Source organism: Curcuma longa, chromosome 4 (assembly GCF_044706935.1).
Source record: "Curcuma longa cultivar G26 ecotype Majalengka, Jawa Barat chromosome 4, ITB_CL_G26_1.1, whole genome shotgun sequence".
Classification (NCBI taxonomy): domain Eukaryota; kingdom Viridiplantae; phylum Streptophyta; class Magnoliopsida; order Zingiberales; family Zingiberaceae; genus Curcuma; species Curcuma longa.
Window position 1 is genome coordinate 9,995,217 of NC_133864.1, and position 25,578 is coordinate 10,020,794.

The 25,578-nt window shown below is 36.2% G+C and overlaps 3 protein-coding genes across 3 annotated transcripts; all 3 read left to right on the forward strand.

The window, feature by feature from the left end:
* Positions 1–1,216: 1,216 nt before the first annotated feature.
* On the forward strand, positions 1,217–10,475 carry LOC141826508 (nudix hydrolase 2-like). Its single transcript, XM_074713763.1, has 9 exons — positions 1,217–1,419; positions 2,985–3,202; positions 4,257–4,322; positions 4,700–4,837; positions 5,040–5,117; positions 5,209–5,259; positions 5,372–5,406; positions 9,584–9,692; positions 9,909–10,475. Exons 2-9 carry the CDS (start codon positions 3,014–3,016, stop codon positions 10,101–10,103), a joined length of 861 nt encoding a protein of 286 aa, XP_074569864.1. The 5' UTR covers positions 1,217–1,419; positions 2,985–3,013; the 3' UTR covers positions 10,104–10,475.
* Positions 10,476–11,457: 982 nt separating this feature from the next.
* LOC141828031 (uncharacterized) lies at positions 11,458–15,357 on the forward strand. Its single transcript, XM_074715379.1, has 2 exons — positions 11,458–13,486; positions 14,957–15,357. The coding sequence occupies exon 1, from the start codon at positions 11,501–11,503 to the stop codon at positions 13,361–13,363; it is 1,863 nt and encodes a 620-aa protein (XP_074571480.1). The 5' UTR covers positions 11,458–11,500; the 3' UTR covers positions 13,364–13,486; positions 14,957–15,357.
* Positions 15,358–18,300: 2,943 nt separating this feature from the next.
* On the forward strand, positions 18,301–25,400 carry LOC141826837 (splicing factor Cactin-like). The gene is made up of 13 exons (XM_074714147.1): positions 18,301–18,681; positions 18,785–18,873; positions 19,332–19,428; positions 19,648–19,719; positions 19,833–19,895; positions 19,995–20,135; positions 20,356–20,451; positions 21,351–21,635; positions 22,816–22,951; positions 23,032–23,168; positions 23,823–24,002; positions 24,254–24,520; positions 25,061–25,400. The coding sequence occupies exons 1-13, from the start codon at positions 18,445–18,447 to the stop codon at positions 25,178–25,180; spliced, it is 1,920 nt and encodes a 639-aa protein (XP_074570248.1). The 5' UTR covers positions 18,301–18,444; the 3' UTR covers positions 25,181–25,400.
* The last annotated feature ends 178 nt before the right edge of the window (positions 25,401–25,578 follow it).

Here is a 25,578-nt window from a genome sequence, read left to right on the forward strand (position 1 = left end):
TTATATTTCAAATTTACTTAATAGATGAATTAAGAGAAGATTATAAGAATATTAATTTGAAGAAATCTATATGTATACACGGAAATTATATACTAAGCACCTTTCTTTGTGTGCAACATTCATGATTAAATGATGTAGACGTCTTACGTACTGAGTTACTGATGAATATTACACATGAAAAATCACGCACACTATTAAAATCTTTTATATATATATATATATATTATCCACCTTCCTATGCACGACGATGCGCACTTTCTTTTAGTGGTGGGTGCCAAGTCATTTTTAAATTTTATTTTTTTATTTTTATCTTCGTTTGTTATTTTAGTGACTTTTTCCCTCTCTCTGAAATTAGGTTTTGAGTCACCGCGATATCGTTCCTCGATCGCTACAACGTCGTCCATCGCAGTCGCTGTTCCTTGCTTGTCTTGTGTAAAAAGTGGAATTCATCACTTTAGCGGTTTCATACGGTCGGTCCCACGATCATTTGTGAAGAGGTAAATCGAGAAATTGCAGTTGATCACGACGTAGGAGGGTATTACCTTGGCTTTGTCAGGATTCGAACTCTTACCCTCTTCTATAATTCTATTACATCGTAACCAATTCAGTTATGTCCGAGGTACTATTCCTCGCTTGTTGTTCCTTGCTCGTGGCGATGCTGTCCTATTGCCACGCATTACATCAAATGGACATAAAAGAGATTAATTAATTTTATATAAATGATAGATTGACACGTATACATCTAAGAAACACAAACAGAACATTGGCTTCGCTGTCGATGCGAGGAGGAAGACAAATAATAACAGAATTAGCTAACCGTGCCAGCTATAACACGTATCCAAAACAACAAGAAAAGAAAAGGAAAAGCAATTACTGTACCTTAAATATTGATATGTATTTAAAAGTTTTAGCACTTGTGCGGCACGTGGTGGACTTACATATTTAAAAGCTTTAGAACTTGTGCGGCACGTGGTGAGCAAATAATGCAATAGATAAATGAGAAAAAAAATTAATAGATAAAAAATATATATTTTTAATTTTTTTCATAACATGAATCACGTTTCAAAGGCTTTTAATAATGATTATAATATGTTAAAAAATGATATAATATTGTTAAAATATTTAAATTTTAAAATATCATGATAAATGTGGTTTATTCGATTTTTTGGAATAAATAAAAGGAGCATCCGCCATTACCAGCAAGGATAGCTATTGCTCTGTCTCTGCTCTTCTCTCCTCCGGTGATCTCCTTTTCCTCGGCCTCGCCGGCGTCGATATACTCCCTGGAAAGCTGTCTTAACCAGGAAAACGAAGACGATCCAGCGTGCGAAGGCTTAGCCTTTCGGTCTCCTGGTCCTCCTTGGCTTAAGAACATTCTTACGCTGCGATTTCCGACTCCTTTTTCTGTACGGGAAAAAGGTTAGTACTGAATCGTGGCGATTTGTGGTGTCTATAGTCTCTCTTTTTGGGAACTTAGATTGGGGGTTTCTTTGACTTCGAGCTCGAGATGTTTGTCGCTCGAAGTTCTGCTAGTTCTGGATGCAAGTTTTTTTTTTTTTTTAATCTCTTTGTCTGCTTTGCTGTCGGTGGGAGATTTGAGAAGCACGACAGGGTTTTTGTTTTCAAGTGTAGAGTTAGATTGTTTTATGTTGCCTGATGGGTTATATGCTGTTGTTTTAGCGATTTTGATCAAAGATGACTCTTGTTAGTAGTTAAGTTTTACTACCTTTCTTCGAAATTCTGTTGTTAGGAATCTTATCTTTAACTCGTGACCCGTTTTACCTCTCTCCACATCAAATTGAATGAACTTCACTTGTGTGGCTACATAAATTGGAAAAACTTTACTCCTTGCCCTTCTGCTGTTTTTCATGTTCGTCGTTTCTGCAACATGTTAACATGAACAACTTGTCTTCCTTGATGAATCTGTTCTCTAAAAGATTATTTTGTTTTTTTTTTCATTGTTGATTTTATCTTTTTTTTTAATGGAGAAGGGCTAAGACACGGTATGCAGTAAAGATGGTATAGATTCTTTATAGTGGCTGGACTTGTCACTGTCTGTCTTTTTCTCTTAGCCTTCCCTACTATTTATCTTACCGACCCTATCAATCTAAAGGACAAAAAGTAGAATAGGGAAAAAAAACTCCCCGAGCAATTACCAGTTGACACCTACTTAAATGAATCGTTGGAGTGCGGAGTTGAGTCAAAGTTATCTGTTTGAAAGCTATTGTTTGGAATTTCATGGAATCTCTTTACTTTCGAGTTTCAATTTGACTTGTTTTTGAAGCTTTGTTATAATAGGGAGTTTTTTTAGTGACAACATCCTACCTTGAAAGAATTCTTCAATCAACCTTGAGTTTTTTACTTGCTACCATCTCCTGAACCAACTGCCAAACCTTTTTGAGCATTCAATCTACAATTTTTAATTCTGTTTCCCATGTCATTACCTAGAGGACCTATATAAATAGGTGTACGTTCATCTCCTTCAATATGCACATCGCCATCTTTCAATATGCCCCTTCTTATTTAAATTTGTATTTCTTTGTGAAGAATTTATTTCTTGTCACAGTATTTATACAACAGAATACAGTAAGTTAGCCAGCTGTTAAGAATTGCCTCAAATCTCAATTGTTGAATTAATTCTTTTCCACAAACACACATCGCTTCTGAATTGGCTTTACTATGATTCCTCAGATCAGTTCATGTTCACACATGTCTTCTACCTAATGATCGGGTGTGCTACTGGATAATTTTCCCACCTTATTTCTTTACACAATGACACAAAGATTGAGCTTACATGATACCATCAATAGATTTTAACTTGAGCTATACTGGGGCATAACATAACTCCAGACATGACAAGCATATAAATCTACCAATCATAGAGAGATAAATTTTCAAATATTTAATGTAACACTTGAAATCATTATACATATTTAAATAGCATTATGATCTTTTGTTGCAAATTTGCTTCCTTTATCTTGAAGAGGAGCAACAATCTACTCAAGAGAGAACCATGTCAATATCTACCAGCCCATCATCGGTTTTGGCTCCAAAATTGCACTATGATAATGATGAGGATGTTGCTTTGCTCACTGCTGTTAATGATGAGCACGGGGGTGTCATTGTTGAAATGAAGGATCCCATGAATTCTACAGATTTCAGTATTTCATTAAGAGCATCCTTAACAAATTGGAAGAAGCAGGTATTTATGTCTATCAGAAAATTGTTGGGTTAAATCATTCATTTCTCATCTGCTTGGAAAACAGTTCTAGTATGTAAACTGGCTAGTGCATACTTTGTGATAACAAGTGGATCATATGCCAAGTTTATTAATAGTTTAACATAGCTGTAAAATGTGGACAGATATATGATTACTTATAATTATCAACACACAAAGTTCAAACCTTTCTCCTTATTTTAGAAAATATGGTATATTTGAGTGCATAAGTTTATGGATAAGGATTAGGCAGTTTCATAGCGCAATTCTGATGTGATTCCATGTAAACTGCTATGCAACTGACCTTGCGTGTGATTTACACTAATTGTAAAATGTATAGTAACTTTAATCGAGGATTCAAACTTTGTCTTACATTTTTAGAACTGGCAAATGTGAAAAACGATATCAAAAGATAATAGTTGAGTCTACATAGTATGACATTAGAACAAAAGCTACAGTTGAAAACTTAAATGCCTCGCTATTTTCTCCAGAAAACTGAAAAGTGCTAAATTGGAAGATAACATCTTCCCTGTATCACCATTATCACCTCTATGTTTGTAGATTGTTTCAGGAACTTCAGCTATGCATTTATCTCAATTTTTGCTCCTTCACTTGGAAAATTTTTTACACAGATTGGGTTTTCTGAGTAAAAATAAAAATTATTTTTCCAAAACTTGAATTTCACATGACAATAAATATATCTCTACCTTGAAGAGGTAGAGGAAATGGAATCATTTTACCTATTATTTATTTATTTTTGTAGATTGAGGTTTAAACAACCTTGCTTTCTTTTCTTTTCTTATGTTTAGAAGGCTAGCATACACAAAATTTATAGAAGCTTCCGTTCTGAAGTATAACAAGGATTAGGGAATATCCAATGAGTACTAGGCTTCTTTTTTTCTTGGGTTTTATTAACTACACCACCTTTATTGGGAAACATTTATAGCTTCCTTTATCTCAGTTTCAGTAAGTTCTTGTACAAATGCTCAGTTTCCTTGGAGGTTGATCATTGGCATTACTTTTTCGATTCCTTTTTCAGGGTATAAAAGGTGTTTGGATTAAACTTCCAATAAAACTTGCAAATCTTATTGAAGTTGTCGTTCAGGTATTTGATCTCTCAAGACAATTACTGATACAAACTTATTATCTGATTCTTAATAAATGTATTGTTGTATCCATTCAAATATTAAACAAGAAAGGGCTCCCTGAATAATTTCAAACGCTATGCAAATCTTACATGTCCTAGCATAATCATGAGGGTATGTCAGTCAACAAAATTTCTTAACCATTTGTATTTAGACTATTCATAGATGCAGATGTCCTATTTTAATACTTAAATATTTATGATATCATGTTTTTTCACACAAAAAAACAACATTCCCTTCTCTGTGGATAAACACATGCTGCATGCTTTATCCTACATCTCTTCACATAATTCTTACTAGCGTTACTTTTTTCACTCTGTAATTTATGTTGATGCAGGAGGGATTTTTTTACCACCATGCAGAACCAACTTACTTAATGCTGGTTCGTTGGCTTCCTAATACTCAACACACGATACCTGCGAATGCCTCACATAGAGTTGGAATTGGGGCTTTCGTGATGAATGATAACAGAGAGGTATAACAAATGAAAAAAAAAAAAATCTATGCTTTGCTTTTCAATGTTATACATGACAGTTAAAACCTGGCATGGTCCTTGTCTATCTATCTGATGAACCACTATTGCCTTTTCCTTTGTATATCTATATTATATTTTACAATGTTTCTTTTATATTTTTCCTGGCTTACCATTGTTTTTGGATTCCTAAATGTATTGTTAGATTTTGGTGGTCCAAGAAAAGAATGGCATACTTAGAGGATCAGGGTTTTGGAAATTCCCTACAGGAGTTGTTGAACAAGTTAATATTCCGACCTCAAATATAAGGCAAAATACTAATGCTTCTGGACAAGAGTTTCTGTCTAATAAATGAACCTCGTTTTTCATTGTAGGGTGAAGATATACATGTGGGAGCAATAAGGGAAGTAAAAGAAGAGACAGGAGTATGTAATAAACATGAACCTTTATTTTGATTTTCAATACACAAAAGAGAGAACAAAAAAAACTTAAACAAACTTGGGAGGTGTTTTGTACTGAATTTTCTTTTTCTTACAGATTGATACTGAATTTGTTGAAGTTCTCGCATTCAGGTATTGTTATATTTTATAATGATCGTTTATAATCATTGTTCTGACATTCATATACTGGTGAAATTCCATGGCATTTATATCAGTGTATTTATCAACCTTAGGGCCAATTGAACATGGGTTGATAGATTATTCTAGAAACATCTTTCAAATTCAATCCTCTTAAATTTATCATTTCTACCATAGACTGATATGAGTACTATGCCCGTAAAAGTCACTATGTTGTTTTGTGTTGATTGTGGTACCAATTTAGACAAATCTATCTCAACTGGTTACATCTAAAACCACCTAGACATGAAGATTGTCTTCCATGACTAATTTATTGATTTGTCTACCAATCATAGGAGGAACTGAAACACTATAAAAAGAGAAAAGAGATGAAGCATCAATTGAAGTATCAATAACTGCAATGAGAAGTGATGTCAGAGTCAAATTGCGAACGTATCTGTAGGATTGAAATTAGAGCTGTCAATTTGGGTTAGGCTCGTTAGGTTGGTCCGCTCCGCCAAACAATTTAAACGGATTGGGTTGAAATTTTGTCAATCCATTTTAAGGTGGGTTCAAGTGGGTCGGCCCGCTTAGGCCGGCGACCTGCATGGGTTAGTCCGCAGCCCACGTGGGTTGGCCCGCAGGTTGAGAAAATTTATTTATTTTTAATTTAAAATTAAAGGAGAAAATTCAATGAATTAGTGGGCTTGACTTGTCTAAACCGCAATTCAAACTTAAAAATTTCAATTTGACCAGCTTAAACTACAATCCAAACTTAAAAATTTTAATATTTTAATATTTTTTTATTTTTTGACAGGCCCGTGGGTTGACCCGCCTAATCTGCAATCCACCATAAGTTGGGTTGGGTTGAAAATTTTTCAATCCGCTAAGTTGGTGGGCTGACCCGTCCCGACGACAAGAAGAAAGAGAGTAGTAACAAGCTACTATCTCCTTTTAAAGTAAGTGCAAGAAATGAATATATCGACAACATAAGAAATCGAACATAGTTGTAGGTTGTCGGAGAGCCTCTTGACGAAGTAGCAACTGTTGGATATGATTTTGCAAGGCAAAATTAAAGTGCCATCGATCGTTGAAAGTCTGATATGACTTCAAAATCGAAATCTACGTTTCGCGTAGATAAATCTAGACTATTAATTTGCTCAAAACCGATTATGGGTGAATGAGAAATTAATTGGCTAAAGTGGTGTCCAAAATAATATTAAGGGAAAGATGAGATTTTAGTCCCACATTGCTAACCGGCGATAGCTAATGTTTCCTTATATGTGTTGCTGTGTTAATGAAGTTAACACAAGAAGCACAGGTACTCTCTATCCATGGGCGAGCTGGTGCTCGCACCTGTGAGCCCGCCACCCGCCACGTGCGCACGTGCGCATGTGCGCAATGGGCGCTTTGTAGGAGCATTGAGGAGCTTAATTTATTGCTCCGGGTAACATTGCAGTGCCTGCGTGGCACTCGGGTGACGTGTCGGGCGCGCATGTGACGTGGCATTGCCTGTGTGGCATCCGCGTGGGCAAGTAGAGGTGACTGTGTTGTTGATTGGGCAGGCAGATGGCAACCGTCGATCAAAGAGGTGTGATGGATCGCTTGTGATGCGATCTGGAGCGGTGGATCGCGAAGAGTCACGATCAGACCGCTTGGGAAGAGACTTGATCTGAAGCGTCGGAGTGAATGGATCCAGATCCGATGGCTGATGGTAATAAGCTAGATCTGAGGGTTGTGTCCCTTAGATCTGATGGATGAGATTCGAGTGGGCTGTGTGAAGGGTTACAACCCTTCAAATTGGACGATCCAGATCGATCCAGCCCAAAGAACACATCCTCTCTTCAAACCCCTTTGATTAGTATAAATAGAACTCTCCAGATGGTGGAAAACTCATCGAATTCATCGATTCAAGCCTTCCTTGTGCATTCATCCATCTAGTGCATTCGGAGTCCAAAAAGCCTACGAGCAAGTTCGTCGGTCTCGGAATTTGGAGTGCTACTATTCCGAGGCGATCGTCGTTGTATCTTGGGAACGAGTTGCTGCTATCCGTTAGCACCAGTAGCGGAGCAATATCGTTTACGGAGATAGTGTCTAACACTAGCCTCGACGATACATATCAGTTTGCGTACTTCCGGAGCTACCGGATCCAACAGCAGCAGCACTTGCACGAAATGAAGTAGCAGGAAAGAAATATAGATGATTGAGAATTGATGCTGAGTTTCGAATCTCGAGGCTTCTTTTATAAGTTTCATCCGTTCAACTGAATCTCGTTTAGTCGATTGAACCTTTCAGGCAACTGAACCACAATCTTTCCTTGTGTGCTTTGATTCAATCTGATCAATCCTGCGAAATCCATTGTCTGGTCGATTGATCCTCCTGATCAATCGACTGAACACTTGGATTTCCTTTGAGGACTGATCCTATCATATCCGATTTGCGCTTTCCAAATATGTTTAGTCGACTGATCCTCTTGATCAAATTACTGAACCTCTATTTTCTTCTTTATTGGATCCAAATCCGATCTGTGTTTATCCACTATGATCGGTCGACCAAACCACCTTGTTCGGTCGTTCGAATTCTTCGATCATAGAGGACTTTATTTTTCTGCAAAACAAAATTAGCATAATAAACCTGTAAAATAGAGTTAGAAACATATATGAATGCATACTTTAATTTGAAAGTTAAGACTGCTTGATCTCGACTTAGAAATTTTCGTTAGTTTCTTTAGTCGGATCAACGCCTAAGGTTGTCCCAACTGGGGCACGTTTTCACTGTTTTGTAAATTGGAAAGATTTCTCAAGGACTTACCTTAATTCATCTGCCAAACATTTGGTACAACTGACCTGTTTGGACTTCTTTTTCTGTTTAGTGTTCGATCGACTCCCAGAACTTTCCTTACTTGATGTCCGGTCCAACTAACCCATAAGTGCTCTGCTAGATCAACTCATCTAGTCTTATGCATGGTGTGCCCACTAAGACTTCTAATGCCAAAATCTGATCTTTTGGACCCATTAGGACTTTCAGTGACTTGCCCACTTAGATCATATATCAAACACATAAAGTTTAACTTTAAACCCTTTGTCAGATATTAAAATACAAGTTTGATTATCGGTAATGCTTGCACTAACAATATTCATATCCTATACACGTGCCTATTTAGTATCTAGTGCAAATCAAATTCTCAACGGCTAAACGTGTTATATTTGTGGGCATATGGAGAAACTATGTGCAATACTAGATATCCTTAAAACATTATTTAACCAGGTCTTAAAAAATTACGGGATCAATATTCCTCCAGGATGTTACATGAACTAATACTCTTATTTAGCTGAGCATACGATGCTCATTTATTTCGGTATTAGTGAGGTATAATATTTAATTAAGATGATTGTTATATTTTATATTTGCTCTAGAATTTTAGTTTAACTGAGTTTGTAGTTACTATAAATTTATATTTGGAGGCAAACGAGATGAGCAGAAGAGGAAAATATAATTAAAATTCACTTGAGTTGATCTCAACGCATGAGCATTGGTTCGGCACATTATCGTCATTTTGATTGGAGGCTGCAACTCCACTATAGAACATTACCCTAAATCTTGCCTGTTTGGCAATTTTAAATCTACACTTGGAATTTAGAACAATTCTAGGTCATGTCACAAAAGTATAATCTTGTCCCTCTTCCTCAAAAGGACATAACTCAAGTGCACTGACAGCACAATAATGCTGGTGATCCTCATATGTGGTACAATTATCATATGGAAGGTCTGTTTTTGAATTTGAGAAACACCAACCACTTGAAGGCTATGTCATTTTTGAATAGCATTTAGCACAATATTATCGGTCGGAGGAAATATTGGTAGGTGGACCATCTTGTTTATGATAGTTTGTTTATAACTGCTCACACTAGGTTATAACACAGTATGCTTAATAGGTATCAGGTGCATCGATGGTATATATTGCTAGGCACTCAGCATGGTTAGCAAATCTCAATCACATGGACCATTTCAGTTGTGGCATACTACTACATAAATATTCTCTTAATCATTGACATTTCATCATCAAATCGTACTGCATTATATTTTGTCATTGTAAACATTCTCACTATGTTGTGGTATCGTTGCATGCCTCTTCTCGTTTTGTGTTCGAGAGGATGTGTTTGCTTTCAACTGTTTCTTATAACATGAACAGGCAGGGCCATAAGGCATTCTTTGAGAAGTCAGATTTCTTCATTTTATGCTTGTTGCGCCCTCTTTCATTCGACATTCAGATACAAGAACTAGAAATTGAAGCTGCCAAGGTAGAGATCTTTTTATTTCTTCTTTTCTTCACCTTAACTACATTTCTTTAGTTACTGATACATTCAGAAAGTAACAACACATTGTGTTTTCACATTTCTTTAGAGAAAGAAACATATGTTTCAGATCGAACCTCGTCTAGTATCTTGTTTACTTCAATGTTATCGATAATTAATGCAGAAGCATGATGTAATCATACGATCCATTTCATTATGCAGTGGATGCCAATTGAGGAGTATGCAGAACAACCTTTTGTCCAGAAACATGAGCTGCTCAAGTATATTCTTGATGTTTGCTTGGCAAAGATTGACAGAGGCTACTCTGGATTCTCACCTGTTCAAATAAGCTCAACTTTCTTTGGCCAAGAAAGAGAGGACTGCCTCTTCCTAAACAGCAGAGACTTCAATTATTAAAGACCTGTCGAATCCTGAATACAAATCCTGTAGAGCGAAGACCCCTTTTCGGCTAGCTAATCGAGCTGAGGTTTGGTTCTGGTCATGGCTGACTTCTTGAAGACCAGGATAAAAATCTAGCCTGATTGGATAGCCGAAAAAAAAAAATGGCATATGAGGGGCTCCTCTTTAGGAATTGCATTCTTGACACCATCCCCTATCGAATCCATTGTGTTGTATTTAAATGTTTGTTTTGGATGTTTACCGTTCTCAGCTGTGATATATGACTTCAAAACAACTATGTCCATTTGACAAGAATTGTACTGTGAAATCTTTATGATTAGGGATGCATTCACATTCTCAAAAAGGCTATGTAAGATTTTAGTCGTGCATTCACTTTAAAAACATCTTCGATTAAGAACATTCTCGAAATATGTTATATAGAATTTCAACTGTGTATTCACCTTGAGAATATTTTTGATGGGAACATTCCTATCATCAGACCTCTACCACTCGACATGATCCCATACCCCTGATGGTTCATAGGCACGTGGACAATGAGGTTCAATAGTATCAAGAAATTACAATGATCACGATAGAAGAGGGTATTATTCAATTTCATCGAAATTCGAATCTTTATCTTCTTCTATAAGTTTACTTCGTTGTAACTAACTCAGTTATATCTTGAGGGCATCTTTATATTCTATGGAATTTATGTTAGACTATCACTGTATCTTTGTATTTAGTACATAGAGCATATTAAACATTTGGTGTGGAAATTTTTTGAAATAAGAGGGCATAATCAGAAGAAAAGTGAAAGTATTTTAATAAAAAGAGCAAAAAAAACAACATATATATCTAAATTTCCTCAAAAAAAAAAAGTAAAAAAAGGGAAAATTAAGGGCCAATTTTAATAAATTCCCGCCTAACTAATTCGGAATCCGCATAAATTCCCGCATAACTAATCCGGAGTCCGCAGTTAAAGCTGAGCACGTCTCTCTGTGGAACCTTGTTCTGCTGCAACTTCCACTACAGCAAACTAGAAAGTCTCAAATCTAAACCGTTAATAAAAATCAACAAGACTAATAAACGGTTTTGATCTTCAGTAGCTACCGATTGTATCCAATATACTAACAGCCAATCATTCAGTAGGGGGAAACAGAGCCGGTCAATTCTGTGCAATCACCACGCCGTCTTCAAGTGACTATCAACTCTATCGTTGCATTTCCGAATCTTAAAGTACATCACAAAATAATGGACGGAGATTACGGAGGTAGTGATTGTTGAAAGCGTAGTCCGGCGGTACAACAGAAACATTATCGTATTTAATGCGTCTTCTTCTTTTGCGTCGAACGCACCTACTCCTAGGGTTTCCTTCGCTGCTTCCGAAGCCGGAGATCGATTCCCCCTTCCACGAGATGGATCACGGAGGCGGCGGGGGCGGTGGGTTCCTCCGGAACGAGGCGATCTCCGCAATACAGGATGAGGAGCAGTTCTACGGTGAAGACGACGACTATGACGACCTCTACAGCGATGTCAACGTCGGAGAGGGGTTCCATCAGACGTTCGACGAAAGAGATGGTTCGGGAGCTTTCCAACCCGTGGAGGAGCGCCGGAGCGAACCGCCACCGTTGCCACGAGCTATGCCTCCGCCGGTGCAGCAGCCGGTGGCTGAGGCTTCGGAGAGAGTTCAGATTCCTGGTATCGCGGAGGAGCCTAAGATCGAGCGGCCCCTTGATAGATCTGGAACTTTCCAAGACCAGGGTTTTAGAGGAGGCGTTGAGCCGGTGGTTCCGGCTAGACAGGTGGCGCCTCCGCTCCCTCCGCCGCCTCTACCAGCTGGTAGGCCTGATATGGGCCAGCCTTCTGGTGGATTTGCGCAGATCCAGAGCCAGAACGGGAATAATAGTTTCCAAAATGAGAGTTTTCAGAGGCAAGGAGGCGGATTTGGGAATGACAATTTCCAACGGCAAGGAGGTGGTGCGGGCAATGTCATAGCTGTTGGCAATGCTAACGGAGGTGATGCAAGCGGCGGAGGAGTCGGTGGGACTACACTTTTTGTTGGGGATCTCCATTGGTGGACTACTGATGCAGATCTTGAGGCTGAGCTGTGCAAGTATGGGCAGGTAAAAGAAGTGAAATTTTTTGATGAGAGAGCGAGCGGAAAATCAAAAGGATACTGTCAGGTTGACTTCTATGATCCAATGGCAGCAACTGCCTGCAAGGAGGGTATGAACGGACATATTTTCAATGGCAGGCCCTGCGTTGTTGCCGTAGCTTCGCCTTACTCAATTAGGAGAATGGGTGAGAATCAAGTGAACAAGAATCAGCAGGTGATGTCTCAGAGCCAACCGCCAGCGCCTCCCCAGAAAGGTAGAGGTGGAGGACCTTCAGTTGGTAACAATTTTGGTCGTGGTGGAGGTGGTGGTGGAGGAGGTGGAGGAAATTGGGGAAGAGGTGGTGGAATGGGGAACCGTGGGCCTATGGGTAACATGAGGAACAGAATGGGTCCAGTTGGTGGAAGAGGTATCATGGGTAATGGTGGTATGGTTGCTCCACCACCTCCAGTTCTACATCCTGGAGCTATGATTGGTCAAGGATTCGACCCTATGGGATATGGAGCAACTATGGGGAGAATGGGTGGTGGTTTTGGAGGATTCCCTGGAGGTGCAGCTGGAGCTCCTTTTCCTGGAATGATGCCTTCATTCCCTCCTGTTGTGGCACCTCATGTCAATCCAGCTTTCTTTGGACGGGGATTGGCGCCTGGTGGTGTTGGGATGTGGTCTGATCCCAACATGGGTGGTTGGGGTGGTGAGGAACAATCAAGCTATGGGGAGGATGCTGCATCTGATCAGCAATATGGAGAAGGAAGCCATGGGAAGGATAGGGTGTCTGAGAGAGACAGATATGGTGCTCCAGAAAGGAGACATGAAAAGGAGAAAGAAATGGGATCTGGACAAGATTGGCCAGAGAGGAGACACCATGATGAGAGGGAAAGAGATCCAGGGAGAGAAAAGGAATTGAGTCGGGAGAGGGATCGAGAGCGAGAGAGGGACAGAGAGAGGGAGAGGGAGAGGGATAGAGATAGGGAAAGGGAACGAGAATTTGATCGTGAGCGTGATAGGCATCGAGATGACAGAGACAGACATGGGGATCGCTATAGGCACAGGGATCGTGAACCAGAGCGTGATGATGACTGGGCTAGAGGAAGATCATCTAGGCCTCGCAGTAAGTCACGGGAGGTTGAACATTCAAAAAGGCGTCGGCAGACACCTGAATGATTCAGGTCCTTTGCAACTTTCTCAACTCAAAAGATGTGAAGTTTTAGTAGCTGCTTTCGCTTCTAGCTCTAGATGCTTCTACCTGAGAATTGTATGGCCTGGCTCAGTCACTAGACTGAAGAAGTAAGTATCCTTTCTTCTATTTATTTATTTATGCTGATTATAGTCATCTGATTCTTTGGTAAGCGCTCCATAAGCATAACAACAATTACAGAGTAAATGATTTTTCGATATTATCTCTTTGTTGAGGTTTTCAAAAAAAAAAACATTAACAGAATGTTATTAGGTTTAGGAATTTGTTTAAAATGAACAAATAAATGCTATTAGTTGCATTCTGCGTTTAGCATTGTGCATACTGCAAACTTTCTCAAAAGTTGGGAATTCCCATCAAACATTTAACGCTTTGTAATGGACATATTTATGGGCGATTTAAGATATTTTATGATTTTTAACAAGAGAAGAATTGATGAACAATTAAAATGGATGGATATATAATCCCTATAAGCAAGAGCAAGAACAAGGGGATATAAGAAAGGATTTTAGATATATTGGATTGTAAAATGAAGGGGTAGTGATGAAGATGATATGGATTACTGACTGATTTTCTAATATGCAATATTCCTGACTTGTTTTCTGATATGGATTACTGACTGATTTCTAATAGGGTGATGGTTAAATGCAATATTCCTGTTCTTGTTTGCTGATATGGATTTTATTGATTATTTTTTCTAATATTTAATACATTGATAGATTCTATAATTGGAAGAGTTAGAATTCATGAGAGTCAAAGTTGTATGGGTTAGAGGAAGACCAACATTTATGTTACTAAAAAATGTACTAGTCAATTTGAATAGAACCGATGATATAGCCTTGCATAGAGCTTTATTTAGTGTGTATAAATACAATGTTTCTGGTATTTGCTGGGTGATATGGATTACTGGCAAAATTTTAATATGTACGTCAGTTACTGAATTGTCATGACTGCCCAATCTACATATAGCTGTCAAACATCAATATAGCCAATAACTGAGTTATATTTATGCATATCTTGCACGGACATCCATGTGAATTCCAATTATGAGATTGACTATTTGAATGCTATGCGTGCAATGATGGACACTACTATTTTTGATATATAATCTGAAGCTAGAATGCCTAAGCGAATTATGAAATATGCAGACAAATATTTTTTTTTCTGTTTGATCCTTCTGCTTACTTGCCCATTGTGTGTATTTGATTAATGGTGATTGTTGATGCTGCAAATCAAGCGATGACCTCCACAAGTAGGTTGATGTAATGCTATGATGATTAATTAAAAACAAACTTTAAGGTATATGTAGTTATAGGAAAATTTGGCATTACAACAAGTGCAGCATTCAGTATGCTGATTTGATATATTGAATCATCAGTATCTGTCTTTCATCTCATGTTTGGTAGCATGAGATGGATGGAACATGGAATACCCAACTCACTCTTCATACAATATTTTTTTTCCAGATAATTGCTGCACATGCAATAGTCTTCTTTAATCTGATATGTTGGTGTTGTTAAAATTGTTTTTATATGCATTCACTGTGTACTTTATGATGGCAGCTAGAAGACACTCTGGTCTCTTTATCTTCGTTTTGGGTGACTCGCTGGTCTGTTACTGGTTCTCAGGAATCAATCAAGTCGTACACATCTCTGGTGCTTGACGCTTAAGTTAAGATGAACTCCATGGTGGTGATCTTTTAAATGATATTTGGGACTTTTCTAGTGTGATTATTCTGCTGAGACAAACTTTTTGCTAAGATACTACATCAGTTATGCTATGCAATCAGTCATGGATACATTATGGTAGTTTTATGCACCTTTTTAAGATAAATGATTCAAGATTATGAATCAGATAAATGGTGTGTGGTCCTTCAAGGGCATGATGGATTTTAGCTCTGGCCATGACACCCTGTGATTGATATGTGAAATTTAATTGTTTTTATTACTGTTTGACCTTTTCATGTTGTAACACTTAGATATGGTAGCCGGTTAGTTCTTTTGTTGTAGATGGTCAACTCCTGGAATATGTTCCCTAGTGCCTGCTTGTGTTTATTTTTTTCTCACATTCTTTTTGTAGCAGCTAATATAATAGGTATGCCTAAATGTGGCAATATTGGAGAATTTATTTTTGTGACATTCTCCTCAATGTAAATATTTTCTGTAGCAATGAAGAGCTGATCTTTTTCATCTGAAACCCCCATATTGGTTGACCACCTAATGTAGCTTGTTTTTAAAGTTGCTTTTCAGCTTTTCTAGATGATGCCAATCTGTCAAAGCATGTATTTCTATTGTATTTTTACAGAGTATTCTTTGAGTAGGCTTTGTTGGCCATGTCAAAAGTTGTATGATATTGGTTGGCTTACTTTTGTAAGGAGGGTTTTAGGTAAAGATGCTAGTGTTTTCCATGAATCAGTTCATAGTTAGCCTCTGTTCCTGTACTGGTTGATTTAGCACAGATATTGTTTGAGATATAGTGGTTGTAATTTTGTTGTCCGTGTCAAAGGTTGTATGGTGTTGGCTGATCTACTTGTGCAAGTAGAATTTTAGAAAAAAATGCTCATGTTTTCCATGTTAAAAGGTTGATGTACACAAGTTGAGTTGTAGGACAAAATGTTGTTGCTTGTTATTTCAAAAGGATTGATGTACTAATGTAAGTAGAGCTTTAGGACAAGATGGTGTTTCTACAAATCGGTCCAGCAAATATTTGTTCTTCTAATGGCTCATTTACCACCAGATGCTATTTGAAGACCAAAAGGAAAGAATCACACCTAAAAGAAGCTAGTGGTTGTAATGTTGTTTATGTCAAAAGTTGTATGCTATCTTATGTTAAGTATAGTTTCAGGACAATGATGTTAGTGTTCTCATGAATCAGTTGTTAGCTAATGTGTTCATGTGGTGGTTTATTCAGTAAATATTGTTTGTCATATCTAAATGGAGATAGTGGTTGTAAAGTTGGTTTTTATGTTAACATTAGTATGATATTGACTCATGCAAGTAGAGTTTTAGAACAGAGATATTGATGTTTTCTAATGTCAAATGATGTATGATATTGGTTGATGTACTTATGTTAGTAGTTTTAGAACAATCTCTATTCTTAATAACGATTGATTTATCACCAGTTATTGTTTGAAGACCAAAAGAAAGATGTTCATATCTAATGTAATTGGCCACGTCAAAAGTTGTATGATATTGGCATATGTACTTGTGTAAGTAGAGCTTTAGGACAAACATATCAATTTCTTCCTTTAATAAATTCATTATTAAACTCTGTTGTTATATTGATTGATTGATTTAGCATCAGATTTTTATTAATTTTTTTGGGGGCCAAAAATAAGATAGTTGCAATTATACTTCTGGGAGTTGCAATCCAAGTTCATATTTGTGATCCTGTTGATGAAGAAGTATGTTGCCAGTGTGAAAGTAATTACTGTTTTTTTTTATAGCAATGTTTTCTCCATTTTGTTTTTGAAGTTTAGTTCTTGAAAGTTAAAGTATGTTTGTGTTATCTCGATCTGTTTCAATGGTAGTGTGTTTTGAAGGTGGTGTTTCTTTCTCTCTCTTTTTTTTTTGTTCCTTCCAATTTTGCCTCTAAAGTAGAAAAAAGGGAAAAAAAATAATTGTAAATCACTCTTGTTTCTCCCCAAGTAACATTACTGAGTTTGGTGAGTCACCTCGTTTTGTAGGTTTCAACGCTTTGTACCTATCAATTTATAAGTTAGGCTCCTCCATTGGTGCAAGGGATGATGCCTCGACCGATAAGGTGTGTAATAGTCCCTTTCGGTGTGCAAATGAATTGAATAAAGTTGAAAATTTTAAAAATATTAATAATTTTAGTTTGAATTTAAATGACAAATATATATAATATTTGAATTTAATTAAGTTTGAAAAATATAAATAATTTTGATTCGAGTTCAAAGTATAATTGAATTATAATATGAAATGATTTAAATTTTAATTTAAATATATTTAAATTAAAATTATATAAAAATAATCAGAATTTGACGTGCAAGCGGATCATCAATAATTAAATAAAATATTATGAATTTGAAATTTGTTTAAAAAAATTATCAAATATATTTCAATTTGGATGAATTTGATAATTTTAAATATAAATTAAATATTTTTGAACCGACTAAATAGCTTGACCATTAGGGAGAGAGCTTATAATCTGTGTTAGGGTAGAGTGAACAGTCTAAAGTCATTTACGATTGGTTTGACTCAAGTTGATTGAATCATTTTAGGTTGAAATTAGAGCAATTTTTCAAAAAAAAAATGATAAATTTCAGCTATGTCTCGGAGGCATTCACAATTATGGATTGGTTTTCAAGTTGATTGAACCATTTTAGGTTGAAATTAGAGCAATTTTTTAGTATCATACACAAGTAAAATGATAGGCATAACGGTCATTTTAATTTATTTCCAATTCACCCTTTAAAATACTTCACTTTTCACATTGTGCACCAATATGGAATGCACGTAGAAGATAAATAAGGTATTGTATTGTACTGATACAATTTTAAATGTATTTAATTAAAAAAGATTATTTTTATTTGAAAGTAATATGTTATATATATATATATATTTAAAATTTTCTAATTGTTTTCTTTGTAAAAAGTAAAAAATTTGCTATCAATTTTTATTACATATTATATTATAGTTTCAATTAAAATTTTAATTGCTTTTTACTTTTATTGATTATTATTAGTTAAGTTGAATCAAGATTGATTAAGAAAGTTTAAAAATTGAATCTGGTAAAAAAAAAAGGGGTGTAATTGAATAATATTATTTATTTTGTATTCAAGGATTTATTTAAATTCAGATCGGTTAGGGTTTTTTTGTTTTTTTGTTTTTTTTTCTGTTTCTGTTTTCACTCCTCGCATATCGCGACCTCATTATTTCGACCCTCTCGCGACGCAGGAGAAGCCACCGGATTCTTTCCCATCTCTCGGAGGCCGGAGAAATCATCTCTCCTCTCTCGCGAACTCGCTCTTTCTTCCTCCTTTTCTCCTTCTTCCGTGCGTACCGTTCCGCTGAGTGTGAACTCGAGCATGGGTGACCGTCGGCAGAGATCGGACGACGACGACGAATTCGAGACTCGGAGATCTTCCCGGCGCCATGACCGAGAGAGGACTAAGGGGAGTAAGCGAAGAGATCGAAGCAGCCGCCGCTCCGATGAAAGTGAGTACTCAGACTCCGAGGAAGACCGACGTAAGGGTAAGAGGGCTAAGCGGGATATCAAGGAGGAAGAGATCATGGACTACATGGTGAAGAAGGCGCAGAAGAAGGTATTGACTTTATATCTTTTGTGGACGTTTATTAGGCTTTGTGGACGTTTATTAGGGTTTGTGGATGTTTTCAGTTGGGCAAATTGTTGGTTGCTTCTTTTAGGCTTTGAAGGTCGCGAAGAAACTCAAAGCAAACGAGGCTGGATATTCTAACGATTCTAATCCGTTTGGAGACTCCAATCTGGCTGAAAAGTAATATTCTTTTTTCAAGATCATTTTTTCCCCAAATAAATTATGTTTAGATATTTTTTTTTTTAATGTTGATTGTTTTTTCTCACTTTTCTTTACTCAATCCCAAGAAAAAAATTAATCATTTACTTGATGATTGTAACTATGATATTGCACGAAAGATATAGAAGAGTATTTGTGATTTGCAAGGAATTATACCACTAATCATCTGAATGTAGCAAATATTGGGACATAGTTGTATAGTTGAGACCAGCATAACATACTCTATTAGTAGAAGCTACCCTGTGAAAAAACCGCTGAAGCTTTCACTGAATATATTTGCTTTTCACATCAAGGCAAATAAAGATATATATATATATATTCTTCCCTGATTAGGCATCCATCCTTGCGTTGCATGTTAGTTCCTGTTGAAACATGATATCACTTTATACTTATTACTCTATTCATTTACATATTGGTAGGTTTGTATGGAGGAAAAAGATAGAACGTGATATTATGCAAGGCGTACCTCTTGATATATCAGTGAAGGCTGAAAAGAAGAGGCAAAGGGAAAAAATGGTATGTAATTATCATAGATAGTGGTATAATTTGTGTTAGTTAGGTTTTTTTTAATCATAATTCAGTTTAATCTTATATGTTCTCTTTTTGATAAAGAACTGATTAAAATTTTACAGGAGTTAGAATTTTGTCTAATTTACTTAGTTCTTTTTATTTGCTACATCTCCAAAGTTTGTCTGTAGGTATTTATTGTTGCATACTAATATAGTTTTGATGTAGGCTGAGATTGAAAAGGTCAAGAAAAGAAGGGAAGAAAGGGCAATTGAAAAGGCACAACGTGAGGAAGAAATGGTTTGTTCACATTCTCAATTTTTTGTGAATACACTTTTTTGAATCTTTGGAGATGTTTTCCTTAGGATACTTCAGTTAAGCCTTCTCATACTTTCTTTGATAAAATGTTGCAGGCAATGTTGGCAAGAGAGAGAGCTCGTGCTGAGTTTTTAGATTGGGAGAAGAAAGAAGAAGAGGTGATTATATTCTTAACTTGCCATATTTTTTCTCCTCCTGATTTTGAAGTCTTTCATGATATTCTTTTTATTTGTTATCAATCTTTTTCCACTGTGCAGTTTCACTTTGATCAAAGCAAAGTTAGATCTGAGATTAGACTGCGAGAAGGGCGTGCAAGACCCATTGACATGCTTACCAAGACCCTTAACAGTTCTGAAGAATTTGACTTCGATCTAAATGAACCATACATTGTATTTAAGGTAATCTCAACCCCTTCTTGATAAAACTCAAACTTAAAATAGCCAATGCTAATGTTTACATTTAGAATAGGTTTCTTGAGTGCTCTCTAACATTGAAGTCTATATTACTCCATATATAGCTTTGAAAATGGTTGATTGCCATAACAGTTACACTTTGATGTGGTTATCTTTTTTGATTTTTGAGTTGATTATTCATGAATGTTAAACATTGAAACTATAGGGGCTTACTGTTAAGGATTTGGAAGAACTTCGTGATGATATTAAAATGCATCTGGATTTGGATACAACAACGCCAATTCATATCAGATATTGGGAGGTAAAGTCCTTGCTTTCGCATCTTTCTTTGTGCTTACAACTTGATAATTTTTTATATTCCATTGTACTGCTTTCTATCTCTTTGACATGTAGAAGAAAGTATATTCTAGACTTGTCCTTTCAAAATTAGTTACTTCCATAATTTCATTTATTTTTTTCGGCACTAATGGCTTAACATTTTTGATTTTGTTGCTTCAGGAAATAAAATAATATTTAAATGAATTTGGATGAATGAAAAATGAGGGATGTCTAATGCGCTTCAAATATCATGGAATAAACTTGCTTATGATCAATCTATATGCTATAGAAGACACATGTGTTCCTAAAATTTTCTATATAGTTGATGTGACTCAATTTGGGCTTCTGATCACTAGATACTATTAAAGAATCAAAATAATCCAAATAAAGCTTGGGATTTCATTTTTATTTCAAAGTTGATGAAATTGATTGAACTTTTTCTGATACTCAAATCATAATAATCTTCTAATTAAGCTATTGATAGTTCAACACTCATTTCTGAACTATGGTTAAGTAATAACTTTGAAAATCTTTTATTTTATCTCCATGAATAGGTTATTACTTAACTATAATTCACAAATTGCTTGAACTCTTTCTGTTACTTAAATGATAATATTTTAATTAGGCTATGGAAATTTCATCACTAATTTGTGTAATAATTTCTTGTCTTCTTTTATCTAACTATATTTCATAATTTGAATGCACTCATTCTTTTACTCAAAGGATAATATTCTAATTTGGCTAATGACAATTCGGCACTGATTTGTGAACTATTTTTTATGGTCACATAATAACTTTAATATCCTTTTCTTACCTCTATCGATAATTTTCCTCTTTCTTTTATAATTAGTTGATATCTTATGTGTTGCTGATGTTGAACAGGCATTGATGGTAGTTTGTAACTGGGAACTTGCGGGAGCTCAGAAAAAAGATGCAATTGATCGAGCTAGAGTACGGGGTGAGCAACCACCTCCTGAAGTTCTTGCAGAAGAAAGGGGTCTGCACTCAAGCATTGAGGCTGATGTGAAGAATCTATTGGAAGGGGAAAATTCCAAGGAGTTGGAGTTGATGCAACAGAAAATTGAGTCACAAATGCGATCAGGCACTGCTAAGGTTGTCGAGTATTGGGAGGCTATTCTAAAGCACCTCCAAATATACAAGGCAAAGGTGTGCTACCAATCTTGAAGATGAGATTAGACTTCTTTGACATTTACTTCTTCTAAAGCAATATACTGGTGCTAGTATCTAGTCTCTGGTACAATAATTTCATGCTCTGAATGATTGGAATCATCAACTACTGTTTCGTTCTGCTAGAATTGAATCAACTTCATAATCAAACGTTAACCTTTATGCCTCTGCTATTTTCCATTATATTGGTCTTTTAATGGACTTATCCTTAATCTATGTCCTCTGCTAGTTACAATTGATGTTAAACTGAAATCTTTGCTTGCTAGCTACTATTGGAGTAAACCATAATAAGTGTGCCTGTACCTTGAGTTATAACATTAATGTTGTGTTGACTTGAATGGATATGGAAGAGAAGAAATAGAATGAAATGATTGATTCTCTTGTTTACTTGGATGTAAATAAAAAAAGAGAAGGTAATTTAATCCCATCATTTCCTCTTCATTTATTTCTACTCAAGCTATGCAGAAATTGATGGAAATGGAGTTTACACATCTCATAAATATAATGTGTATTTCTTTCTTTTCAATTTTGTCTAAATAAACAAATAAATGAAAAAAGTGAAAATAACATACTATTTTTTTTTCTTCTTTTCTCTTCACTTAAACTATTTCATAATGTTTATTTGCTGCTCTCAGTAAATAAATATAAGTTATGGATAATGCACTTCCCATCTTGTAAGCTATGGTTAATGGAACTATTCAGTTATCCTCTTTGTGCCTATGTTGGATTTGGACATTGTTACTCCGACGCCAACACTTCTAGTGGACACTTGGCATATCTATTAGTTATGTGCAAAAAATTACTCATTCCCCAGTCTGCAACTTATTGTAATAGGTGTCATCTTCCAAAAGTCTGTTCAGATTTTTCTTAAGTTGGGATAGGAATGCTAAGGGTAATTGAGGGCCTATATCAGATGCACCCTTCTCTTATTACTTACCTTTTTCATTTCAATGGTAAAGAATGAGCCATTTTACATTGTAGATAAAACATACATCTTCCATTATGCACCCGGCTATATTGTTTAGAGTTAAAATTTTAGGATCTACATAATCTAATCCTATACTGTGCATTTTAGATGTTTCTTTCAATCTATTGTTTTTATTGAATTGAACTTAGCTCTTTTGATTTCTTGGTTTTATATCTTAAACACTATATGCAGGCTACTCTTAGAGAAATCCATGCCTCGCTTCTACGAAAGCATCTACAACATTCAGAGTATCCTGCAGAGGTTGAGAACCAGTTAGAAGAACATGAAGATGCAAAAACCGAAGAGGATGAGTTGCAGGATCTAGAGGGTATATAACTACGGAATTTAATCCACTTAGTTTTCTGAATTTGTTTGAGTGTTATGCTTATGCTGTAATTATTTTTTTAGATTCCAAGCATTATTCTCCTGAGCATGTGATTGAGGATGCTGATGAACCTGAAGAAGCAGGCTCATTCTCACCTCAACTCTTGCAAGGTGATGAAGACGATGAAGCAATTGATCCTGAGGAAGACTGGGCTGAACTGGTAATGTACTGCACCCTCCTGCTGTTGAGCAACTTCTACTGTACATGTTATGTAACAGGGCTAGAATTCATCTCGACTTTTGTTTCTATTCTTGATATTCCATGTTGAATTGCATGTTGGGCAATTTATAGTGTACATGTTATGGAACAAGCCTAGAATTCGTCTTGATATTCCATATTGAGTTGGGCACTCCTGGGGAGATTAATAGAGGGCTGGGTTATTGCATTTGCAGTAATTAGATTATTAATGCAAGTGAGAGTTTTGACTATTGCATTTTTGGCTAAAATTTGCGAAAGGTAAGTCTAGAAAGTACATATTGATGTTTTTCAGTTTTTTTTGTTGCGATCTTATAAGATGTTATTAGTTATTAATATGGCAAATTGTTTCACTTCCAGCCATTGTTGATTTTGAATCCTGACAACTAATCCTGCCCAAAGTTTCCTCCAACTCTTGCTCTTTGATTGATTCTTGTTTGGTTTGACTGATTGGGAAGGATGAATTGCCTATATCAGCCAGTCAATTGTGTGATAAGTGATGGATAGGCTTTAGTTTTGTTTTACTCTGACAACCAATTTGTTTGACCTTCTTATTATTGCATTACTTTCTGAATTTGGGAAGCTCAGTATGCTTAATTTAGTGACTCATCTCTTGCAGGAGCGGAAACGCAAAGCTATAGAAATGGAGCAGCAAATGAGGACTCGGGAAGCAATGACTGCAAAGAAGGTGAGCCAACCCGAAGACAATATGGAACTCAAAGCCATGAAAGCGATGGGGGCTATGGATGAAGGTGATGCAGTTTTTGGTGCCGGCTCTGAAGTAACCCTGGATTCACAGGTTTTATTTTACCCTCTTTTCTTCCCTCTTTGCTTCATATCAAAACTACATGTTCTGTGCTGTTACTCTTAATTTATCGATCACCACTTTATATGAAATCCATTTTGCTTTAAGAAACCTCACTGATGGATCATCTTTTAAGAGCATTGCATATGGTTTGAAAAAAAAAAAAGAAGAAGAGATCTAACATGTGAATTTTACTGAGTTTTGCAGAAGGAATGACACTTTTTTCTTTCTTTCTTTTGGGTTAGGTGTATTGGTGGCATGATAAATACCGTCCACGAAAGCCAAAGTATTTCAATCGGGTTCATACTGGATACGAGTGGAACAAGTACAACCAAACTCATTATGATCACGACAATCCTCCTCCCAAGATTGTCCAGGGCTACAAGTTCAACATATTTTACCCTGATCTTGTTGACAAGTCAAGAGCGCCAGTGTACACTATTGAGAAGGATGGCAACAGTGATGAGACTTGCATCATCAGGTTCCATGCTGGGCCACCCTACGAAGACATTGTGAGTATCAATTTGTCTCAAGCTTCTAGCAACATGTTATTTGAAATAGCAAATGCGGACATTGAGCCCTCACTAATGAAATATCCAGAATTTTTGTCTTATTCTAAAATATCAAAGTAGCTTGATAAATGGTATTTTATATCAAAATTATGCCAGAATTAACCAATATACTCTTACATAGGTTAATTGTTATTCAAAATGTTGTCATAAGTGTTGGTGAAACAGATTAGTAGATTCAAAGTTTGTCTCTTTTTATATTTTTGCATCTGTGATAGGTTTCCTTGTCTTTGAATTTATCGGTACCATTTACAATCAATTTTTGCCTATTTTAATACGAATACGATTTATAAGCTCTTTGGCATATGAAAGAAACATTTTGATGGTTGAAAAGTTTTTTTTCCCCTACAGTGGGTGAGGGGGCTTGGCTTAGCCATTTTGAATAAGGAGAGCTGACCTTTAAATTTTTAATAAGAAAAGGCCCGATAATTGTAATTTAACTATTTAGATGGCTGCCTAATATGTTTGTGTAAAATTTGACAGGCCTTTCGTATTGTAAACAAGGAATGGGAGTATTCTCACAAGAAGGGCTTCAAGTCCACCTTCGAGCGTGGGATTCTGCATTTGTACTTCAATTTCAAACGCTACCGGTACCGGCGGTAGTGGGAGCTTTGAACTTTTCCATTTAAGCTTAGTAGAAGAGCCTACCATTAGCAAATATCAACTCAAACTAAGCTGTTCTTAGATCTTTGTATCTACCTGATTGCTCGAATCAGTACAGTATCTTGGATCTTTGTATCTTGAATACTAAACGTTTTTTTTATATAATCAAATGTATATTTTAACTTTGTAACACCGTAGTAGTATTCTCTTTTTCCTGTGACGTGTGGAATCACGGTTCTATTTTCTTTTTCCTACATTGTTGTTTGCTTTTTTTCCCCCACATAGTAATACTAGAATTAGTCATAAGCTTCAGTTGTTTGTTGTTTTTCCATATAGTAATACTAGAATTAGGCATGTGTCACAATTTGTATCGTGTTAATCATTATTTTCTACATTGT